We start from the raw sequence: 10,164 nt of genomic DNA, 5'->3' as shown, positions 1-10,164 counted from the left end.
TGATATCTTGGCTTTGTGCCAGCAAGCAAAGGGAACGGGGGAACAGAGAGCTATTTACAGAACACCTTTATTGACAGTACTCCAGCACAACATTCACACAAGCCTACTGTACAACATTTTAGTGGTCACCTTTTAAAACTATGTCCCAAAGAAAAGGTCTGATGATAAGCAGGAAATGACATCATGCACAAAGTAGTTTGTTATGCAGAACAGAAAGACAGAAACAAAAGGGGCAAGGTAAAGAAGTGCAGGCAGATAAAACAATTGGGCAACACCCCATCCTGGGTCTCACCTAACCTCTCATTCCCTCATTATAATCACTTTGCTCAGGTTGCAACCGTATTTGGCATCTTTTAAAATCATTCATTAAACATTAAAACTGTATTGAACACCTTAACTTGACACGCTGAAGAAGTGCTTTTAGGGTTGATACCCAAAAGGCCCAATATGCTGCATCCTGTCCTTAAGTCAGTCAATCAATTTTATTTATAAAGCCCAATATCACAAATCACAATTTGCCTCACAGGGCTTTACAGCATACAACATCCCTCTGTCCTTAGGACCCTCACAGCGGAGTGAAATCTAAGTCTGCGAAGTCTACTGTTTGGCTGTCAATAGGACGAGAACACAAAGCTCCTGCATCCTTGAAACAGGATACAAAATTTTGCCACCGACATGTTGAGTGATTGAACGTAACAGCTTGTTGAAAATGGTTTAAAACGTTCACTTACTTGAAAACACAATTTTCAACACACACCCTTTTGTCTAAACATGCAAAGATCTTACCACTGCCTATATTTGTGAAATTTCAGCCTCGTTAAAAGTTTGGAAAAAAAGGCACTGCAGTATTAACAGATGTCTGTGTAAGCCTGCTACTGAAGCAACTCCCTGTGCAAAAACACTTTGGGTCATCCACAGAGAGGGAGTGAAAGTCTGAACAGAGATAAGTCTTTATTCGAATAAAAGCATTTTTTTTAAAAATCAATTTCAAAGAGCACCAAATTCACAGTGACGTGTTGCGTGGTTTGGTTTACAAATGAGAGCTGCAGACAGTTTTCCAGAATCGGCTGAAACAGAATGCATACTGGAAAATACAGGAAATACAAGGGCTTGGACACCGGCAAACCCAGTGCTGAACCTTTTTTTTTTTTTTGCACCCTAATGAAGAGCATACAGTGTTTCTACATGTTTTAGCTAACTTAACACAAGTAACACACTACTTAAACTTTAAAATTGTTTTTCCTTCCCTCCAGACAGACACTGGTTCCTGTTTATATTGTATAAAAACAACTTAGAATTTAAGATCCTTCAAAGTAACCACCTTGTCTGCTTTTATTTATGTCAAAATTATGCAAGGATAACATTACTTCAACAATAAAAACACATGAAAATCAGAGTGACTGACTGTGTAAAGCAACTCTCAAGCTTCTGGGAGTTGATTTGGGGGAATAGGGGGATAACTGAAATAAAAATGCTGCCTGGAAGGTCCTAAAAAAACATTTAACATGGGATTTAAATTAAGTGGGCTAAAATGTGCAAAAACACTGGCATGGCCGGTAATAAAACCACTGTCTGACTGATGATAGACTGCTAATAGAATCTGTTAAAAAAAAAAAAAAAAAATCCACAAATATGCAAGACAAAGTGTGCAAACCGCAATATCAGGTGATGAAAATACCCCCTGAAAATCTGATTTAGTCCTACAAATAAATACACATGCATTGTTCCTTTGCACAGAATTCTTAAGTACTACAGAAGGCAGATTTAAAAGAAAAACTGGGAGAGGACACGCTGTGAAAACATGTCATGGCAACATAAAGTATTTCCAGCTGTCACAGTTTGGAGGATGAGAAGCAGGAATTCATGTTTAGCTTGACACAAAGGCATCATGTAAGGAACTGTGGTGGCCAATGGGGTGGGTGGGAGAAGGGGGGGGGAGGGGGGGGGGGGGGGGGTAGTTGAGTAAAATCCATAAAACATTCCACATTTATTTTCTTTATCAATCACTGAAACTGGCAGGAAAAAAATGGCAAACAAAAAGAAAAAGGCATCCCATTGTTTTTGGTTTTAAGGCGGGGCTACGTTAGGCAGGGGAGGGAAAGGGCGTTTTCCCGAGAATTTTGCTATGATTTTAATTCTGTGCTCTGTCAGACCTCATCTCCTCCCAGTCCAGCCCGGCCCGTCCCATCCATTCATTTGTCCGTCCGTCCATCTGTCCTCCACTGTGCGTCCTATTTCAAGCGTTCGATGAGTTCCTGTGTGAGGCCCAGGTTGAGCAGCTGCATGGTGGGGAGTGAAGTCAGGTGGGGAAAGGCCTTGAGGAGCTTCTCCCAGCATAGCTCCAGCAGGCTGGGCACAGCCAGCCAGATCTTAAACAGAGAGCCAGTCCTCTTGTTCTCATGGATGTTCACTACGCCACCGTGGATGTACATACAGCCAGCCTGGGGACGGAGTAAGGGGGAAGAGAGAAAGATATAGATTTCATATACGGTGTAGCGTTAAATACAGATGTAGACTGGGGCTTGACAACAGTTTTAAGCTTCCCCAGTTCCTCTAAAACTGCTGCAATTCCAATTCAATCCAATCCTTCAAAAATTTGGTTCAGAATGATCTGGGTGTCTTTTGTGATAAATAAGAGTTAATTTAAATGTTTTTTGTTTGATATTGACAGCGATTTGGGGGATTATTTTATGGGGACGTATTCTTTTTTTAACCGTACTGAAAGGCTTAAAATATAGTCTAATGTCTACTTTATTTTCTTTAACACTGTAGCAGCGAACCAATTCAAGAGCCAGATATACAAAAATGTATATACTGTATATATTTGATCAGTTTTTAAAGTTTTACTGCATTGCATTCCTGTAATCCAAACATCAGCTGGGATCTGGATACATGTGATTTTCTGGGTCAAAGTTATCCCAATCCTCATCAAAAGTTTTGAACCACACATACTGAAGATTTGATTCCCGACCAAAACCAAAACCGGATTATGTGATGTAATCAGATTTCAGAATCCTTATTTTCTTCTGGACAACCCATTTTCAAGATTCTATCCGATTCAATAGCCGAAATCTGATCAGATAAATTCTGACAACTGAGCCAATCTGCCATAATATTAAAACTACTGATGAGGTGAAGTGATTAACACTCATCATCTTGTTACATTGCAGTGTTCTGCTGGGAAACCTTTAGTCCTGGCATTCATGTAGATGCCACTTGACACACTTCGCCCACCCAAACACTGTTGCAGACCAAGCACACCTCCTCATGGCAAAGGCACTTCACGATGGCCTCCAATTTCCCCAGATCACAATCTGATCAAGTATCAATGGGACATGCTGGTACCTCAGAAGTACCCCAAATCCACGGCTGGGCCTCCTTGGATCAGACTTGGCTCTGACCTGTTGAGGTACTGACTCAGGAACTGTTAACTACTCCTATCGGGGAATGCTGTTGCCATGAAAGACGCTACTCGGTCTACAACGGTGGTGCATGTCAAGTGGCATCCATATGAATGCCAGGACCTACGGCTTCCCAGCAGAGTACTGCACTCTGACAAGATGATCAGTGTCTTTAACTCCATCTGTCAGTGGTTTTAATGTTTTGGCTGACCGGTGTGTATGCGTAGAATAAAAGGAATAGTGTTCTACTGACTGGGGTGACAGCAGCACAGTGGAAGTAGGCCGGCTCAGGCATCACTGCTGGTAATTTACTCCACTGGAAAGTCTGCAGGTTGATCTTCCACAGATCAGCTAATATCAACTCTCCATTGTAGCCTCCACAGATAAATACATCTACGACAGAGAAGAGTGAATAGTCAGATACTGTTCAAGTAGTTGCACATGCATTAGCTGGCAGGGAGTTACTTTCAAATCAAACTGAACATTAAACATATGAGGAAGTGATATTAAATGTCAGTAACACATATTTATCTTTGAAACAGAACTACGTTGGGTTTTTTTTTTTTTTAATCAGGTGGTAGTGATGCACAGCATTATTGAAAAGCTCTCACCATTTCGTATTTGTACACAGCTATGGCATCTCCTAGGAGCAGGATACCCTGTCAAAAGCAGACATTTTAGAGTGGTGTGACAAAAAAACAAAACAGGATTAGTAAAAAATGAGATGCAGGATACAGACCTATTTTGTCATGAGGTTTAGTTGTGATCTCCTCCCAGGAGTTGGTCTCCAGATTGTAGGCATGTATCTATATAAAAAGACACAATATTTACTGAGTCTACGTGAGCATTTGGTGCAGTGATGAAGATGGATTTGGCTCATGTACAAAACAAAACTGAAGCACAGAGCAAAGTATCCTCTTAGTGATGTAGTACCTTGTCCAGAGGGTAAGATGTCCAGGAAGTTCCTCCTCCCAGAATGTAAATCCTCTGTCCGTCATGTGCTATTTCATGCCTGTACCTGTGACACACACACACACACACACACACGTCAAGGAGTTTTATGACACTGAAAAGATCCCTGGCTTTGTTTGATCCTGTTGTGCATTCAGGCGTACCGTTCCTCAGGCAGGTCATCAGGAGGGTTGTTGGGTTTGAGGTGGATCCACTCCCTGGTCGTCAGGTCCAGCCTGTGCAAGTCTGTGCTGTAGATGTAACCCGTTGTCCCTCCAAACACGTACAGGAAGCCGTTTATAATAACCATTGCCTGAAGGAGGAAAGATATGAAGTAACAGCCTGGTAAGAAGCAGCTCTAATAAATCAGAATTTAAAATGTTGTAAATCTACTGGACTGACAGGATATTGTCTCTACAATGTTTAAAAGCCCTTAACTGAATTTGACCCAAAGAGCAGAAAAAAACAACAAGGTGATCTATGAGGTTACCTGTCCATAGATTCTGTTGGGCTTCTTCCCCCGACAGTTGAGCAGTGACCACCGCTTGTACTTCACATTACAGACATGTACGTCATTGCCATTATTTTCACCGAAGGGGATCCCGGTGCCGCCAAACACCAGGAGGTTGTTGCCGTGCAAAACAGCTGAGAAAACACAGCAACACCAAACTCAATTTTCATACACATTTTTTAAACAGAAAACTAGATTTTGTTTGATTTGTGTGATGTTAAGTATCAAAATGTTCAAAGCTATAAGATACCTGACATAGATGCCAGCTCCGTGGGCATATAGCCCTCTGTTCGAATCTGCTGCCAGCAGCCAGTGGCAAAGTGGTACCTCCAAAGCTCCCTGAACAGTGGATAGTCTTCATTCTCCGAGCCTCCTGACTCATCATAGTCAGGGTTGTACCCTCCGAACACATACAGATTAGTGTTGTCAGCAACGCAGCGATGCCCACTGCGGGCAGGGGGAGTACGATGACCTAGAGAGGGAGGAACAAATTGTCATAGGATGAGGAGAGGGGGAGCGTGTATTAACTTTTCATTCTTCCTTTTCACAGAATGCTCAAGGATATCGCAGCATGCCCTGACAGAAAGCAGAGAAACAATAAGCTGTAAAAACCTTCAGTAGCACTTAAGCAACAGAAAAGTCCTCCTCATTATACTGTGTGTTTGCGCTGTGTCGTTCAGTCCAAATTAAATGGCACTCTGACACTAAAGCTGTCAGAAAGAAGTGCATTCATATCATTCAGTGCTGTAGTTAAAATAATCAGCCAGTCACAGTATTATCTGGCTGCGAGGCTCACAGTTTTACCACATAAGGAAAACTATGCAAATAGCAGAGAATAAAACATCACCCTGTGAGACACTGAGATGTTTGGCCTGAGGGATTAGCATGTTCAATCTGCAGGCACATGATGATAGTATGCAGGGCTGAGGCCTACCTAAAACTCAACACCGACGTTTCAGGAGACCAGTGTATTTTTAATAATCGGGATTAGTAATGGAGATGGAGCGCAAGAATGTAGAGCAGCTGCATAATTTAACATCCACATGGATACACATTTAATGCCAGTAGCAACACAGTTTAGCAAGTTTTATATTATTGTCTCAACTCTGATAAAATCCTAGTAGATTATGATTGACCAGGTGCCTCTATCATTCCAATAAATGTTATATTTATCAGCAAAACTCTTCCAAATTAACAGCCAAACATGTTTTCAAAGAGCTGCACATGACTACATTCTTGAATTTAATCTTACATTCAATTTTGACATGTGAGACAGGCTCAAACATCTACCAACATGGCTGGAACATGAACACAAGAATGACTGCACAAATGCAAATTGCGGGGGGAAAGGGGCTGTTTCTTTACACCACATATATCATAGCCGACCAGTTATGTCTGAGCTGTAATGGAAACACTTTGAAAAACTTGCAGTAACATCTCACAGCAAGAGTTTGGGTCTTTAGAAGAACTGGCATCAAGTTTCTCTCTGCATTTGTTGCAAATGCCAGGTCACCTAATGAAATATGACACCATTTAAGGAAGTATCTAGTATGGTAACCAGTTAGGTCTCGGTCATCAAATATCTTTTACAGCTGCATGTCAATATCAGTCACAGGGACCTGAGCTGGACTGTGCACTATACATTACTGGGAGTGTAACTGGCCTGAGACTGTATCTGTGTGACACACAAAAAAAAGACCAGAACCAGGATCTCTAATGAAGATGCACCACACATTCACATCCACTACTAAACAGCCAAGTGGAGACTGTTTGATATCAGAGTCAATCCTTCAGGCTTCTACATGTGATGGATCATCTTAAACTGTGTTAAATTATTATTGGTATCCAGTACACAGCCTTAAATCTCCTAAAACAGCCTTAAAATTAGCATTAAGGTGTTTGCAGGTCTGTAACAGAAAGACCTACTACTGAAACACCTAGTAGTTAATGGCTGTGTGTAACGTTAGCTATGAATTTACTAAATTGGCTGTGCAGCTGAACGACAGAGGTTTACAAAAGGTGCAACACTATGATAACCACTTTTTAATCACACTGTAGCTGTTACCGTGTATTAATATGCATATGGTGGCTAAGATGCTATTTAAAGATAAACAGGTAGGATAGCAAAATGTTGCTAGCGTGTACGTTATGGTTAGCAATGTCGCCAGTGAGGACGACGTTTACATTCCTAACATTCAGAGGTGGTATTGTGTGTGGAGCAGCTGGTTTCAGTCACACAGTGTTTATTTTAGTGGTTAAATGAGCTGACGTTAAGTTAAAACCCGTCGTTAGAATGTGCTGCTAATGTTGTTGACCGACCTGCTAACGTCTCCCCGTGCGGCGGCCTGTGTGTCAGTCTCTCGAATTTATTCAGCTGGTCAGGACTGCGAGCACCTTCAGCGTCCGACATCGTTTCCCCGTTACAATCCAGTCCTGAAGAACGTCACGTCAAATAAAAACAACATCTGCCAAGTGCCGATAAAACATTATAAATCATTACACATCTCAGTCAGTGAGAGGCCATTCACAATTTTTACCCCCCCGGCCGTGAGACGCTCGGCCAATCAGAAGGCTCGTTATTAGGATGTGGCGTCATTAGAGATGGGCGGGACTGCGCGTGTCTGTCTCCACAACAACAACAGTTTTTTTTTCCTCTCTGTCCAAGCCATGGTCCCATGGTCCATGTGCGGTCAAGCTGGAGTTGGATAGCCACCTTTTAACTGTTTAATTTGTTTAATTATATTTAATAAAAATTAGATCGTTACCAGGTATGTAATTATGTTTAACTATATACCTTTAAACAATGCATTAAGGTATTTTGCCTAACAACATAATAGTGTCAGAATCAGCCTTAAAAACTAATATATTTGATTCTAATAATTCTACTTACTGTAAACTCATCTTCATTTCATTTAAACCCCAGATTCTCAAGGACCTACCCTCAGTGTCTTTAAATGTTAGCTATGGCCTTGAATAATAGGCTATCATAAAAACTTTTTTAAATTATCTAAATGTATTTCAGAATAGGTTAGCCTTTCACAGACCAAGTACTACTCAATGCACCATGCCACACTGCAAAAACTGCTGAGGAATGGCCTGAGGAACGTGACAATAAGCTCAAGGTGTCTCACTGAGCATCTTGGGAAGTGCTAGTAACCCACCTCACAGCTGACAGGTCTCAAATGATCCAATGCCAACGCCCTGGTGCCAGACACCACAGGACATCTTTAAGAGGTCCTGTGTCCATGCCTTGACATGTCAGAGACAAGTCTGATCCAAGGAGGCTCCACTGTGGATTGGGGGTACCTCAGCACAATCAGATTTGGATCTGGTGACTGTGGAGGCCAGGTCGATGCCTTTAACTCTTCGTCATGTTCCTCAGACCAAGGGTGCTGAATGTGCTAGGTCCGGCAGTGTCCCTGATATTTGGTACCCCCTGACTTCAGTCAACTTTTAGTCTGGTAGTTGCGCTCAAAGTGATTAAATAGTGCCCTCCACAGGACACGTTCTCCCTTAAAGGTGGACTCAGGATGACATATAGGAGTGGTGGAATTTAACCAAGTACCTCGACTGGATTGCAGACTTGAAAATGTAGACAGCTGCAGGATTTGTCAGTCTATCAACAGCAGCAAATAAGACCGCGACTTTTATGCCAGACAAGTAAGACTGATTTGCATCTCTTCGTTCTAAATTCTAAACGCAAAATCTTTTTTTTTTTTGTAAATGTCAGCTTTTGAACACTCTTTTTTTCTCATCTTACAACATGACATTCCTCCATGGTGTTTTTTTTTTTTTTTTTTACCAGAGACTACCTTTACCTCAGTGAGGGCAATGACAACATTTGAAATTTTAGAGCTGATATTATCTACAAGTTCACTGGGTGAGACTCAAGTAGGGGTGGGCGTGGAAGAGAAAGCCTGAATTAATTTCTGATTTCCAACTGATTGAGAATGTGTGTGCACAGAGATTGTCATCTCAAAGAAAACACAAGCTTCTATGAATAGGTGAGGGCCACAGTAGGAGCTCCATTGCCAATATGAGTGCAGCTTTTTGGCATCTGTTAACATCACATGCAGTCCCCTTATCCCTGATCTCAGCTTGTTACAGATGTTCCTGAAGCAGGGAGATGGGAGGAGACTGATGAGCCAAACTTTTGGTGACCTTGCTGGCCTCATCAGTCACATCAGCCCAGGCAGGGAAGAGCTGTTCACTCATTCTGTCATCTGTATTATTAGCAACATTGGTGTTACAGTATGTGCTTGGTTGGGGGGAAGGCAGACGACATGGTCATGATCGGGTGACGAATTTAACACCAGTTTTAATCTGTGCTTTCATTTGAGGAAGGGGAGAGTAAAGAAAAGAGGAATCAGGGGGCTCTCTGTGTGTTACATTAATGCACATCTTGGACTCTTATCCCTGTACATTGCACATATTTACCATACAATGAACTCTTACACATATCTTGTTCAATATTTTTGCACAAAACTGAACAGCTTTGTCATTCTAGTGTATGTATTTGTTATGTCATTTTATTTATAGTATCTTTCTCATATTGTATTGTAAATGTCCTGTTCTGTAATTACATTCTTGACCACTGCAGTACTTTGCTTTTCATTTTAATATCCACTTAATATGTTTATTGTATGCACCGAACACCAAATTCCTTGTAAGTAAAAACGTAGGCCCACTTGATATTAAATCTTACTTTGATTCTTAGACTGATCCATGAGCTGGCAATGAGGATGTGATGACACCACTTCTGTGCTTCTTTTAGGACTTTTACTTGTGATAGTGATAGAGTTTTTTTTTTACATTGTTGTACTTAAAGGATCCTAATAATTTCCCCTATAGTAGACCGTGTCATAAAAACGCTTTAAAGTGAAGCATTTCAACTCCTTGCGAGGTTGTAAATATCAAGTTGGGCAATACTAGCTCAGTCATCAGGGACTTGGGTTGGGAACCAGGGGGTCACCTGCTCAAGTCCCTGTCCAGACCAAATATGGAGCATAGACTGGTGGTAGCTGGCCAAGGCACCCTTAAGCAAGACCATAACTCCCCAACTGCTCAGGGCGCCTATCCATTTAATGCATGTATAGGTCCTGTTTGTGCATGTGTGTGTTTAAGGCCAGAGTGAAAAAACTATGACTGTGCATGAAAATAAAGTGAGGTTGCTTATTCTGTGTAAAATAGGGAAAAAAAATATTAAAATCGAATTCTACTTTGAATAAGGTAACTCAATCTGCCAATAAATTTATGGAAATAAAAAAAATGATAAAATGAGCCAAGGCAGTTATTACAATT

The 10,164-nt window shown here is 41.3% G+C and overlaps 1 protein-coding gene across 1 annotated transcript; it reads right to left on the bottom strand.

Annotated features, from left to right (window-relative positions):
- Positions 1-51: 51 nt before the first annotated feature.
- On the bottom strand, positions 52-7,435 carry klhdc10 (kelch domain containing 10). The gene is made up of 9 exons (XM_033615025.2): positions 7,183-7,435; positions 5,114-5,335; positions 4,843-4,997; positions 4,517-4,665; positions 4,335-4,419; positions 4,141-4,207; positions 4,013-4,060; positions 3,655-3,794; positions 52-2,441 (listed from the first exon to the last, which is right to left on the bottom strand). The coding sequence occupies exons 1-9, from the start codon at positions 7,271-7,273 to the stop codon at positions 2,232-2,234; spliced, it is 1,167 nt and encodes a 388-aa protein (XP_033470916.1). The 5' UTR covers positions 7,274-7,435; the 3' UTR covers positions 52-2,231.
- Between the last annotated feature and the right edge of the window lie 2,729 nt (positions 7,436-10,164).

The sequence above is a fragment of the Epinephelus lanceolatus genome, chromosome 23, assembly GCF_041903045.1.
Source record: "Epinephelus lanceolatus isolate andai-2023 chromosome 23, ASM4190304v1, whole genome shotgun sequence".
Classification (NCBI taxonomy): Eukaryota; Metazoa; Chordata; class Actinopteri; order Perciformes; family Serranidae; genus Epinephelus; species Epinephelus lanceolatus.
This window is presented reverse-complemented; position numbering and strand designations above follow the sequence as displayed.

Bases quoted from the DNA above. Each gene is read 5' to 3' on its own strand.
- klhdc10 (XM_033615025.2), bottom strand. From the start codon at position 7,273: ATGTCGGACGCTGAAGGTGCTCGCAGTCCTGACCAGCTGAATAAATTC. The intron at 4,420-4,516 runs GTACGCCTGAAT...TGTGTGTCACAG, and splicing joins GATGACCTGCCTGAGGAACG to GTACAGGCATGAAATAGCAC. The intron at 4,061-4,140 runs GTCTGTATCCTG...TGCTTTTGACAG, and splicing joins TAAACCTCATGACAAAATAG to GGTATCCTGCTCCTAGGAGA.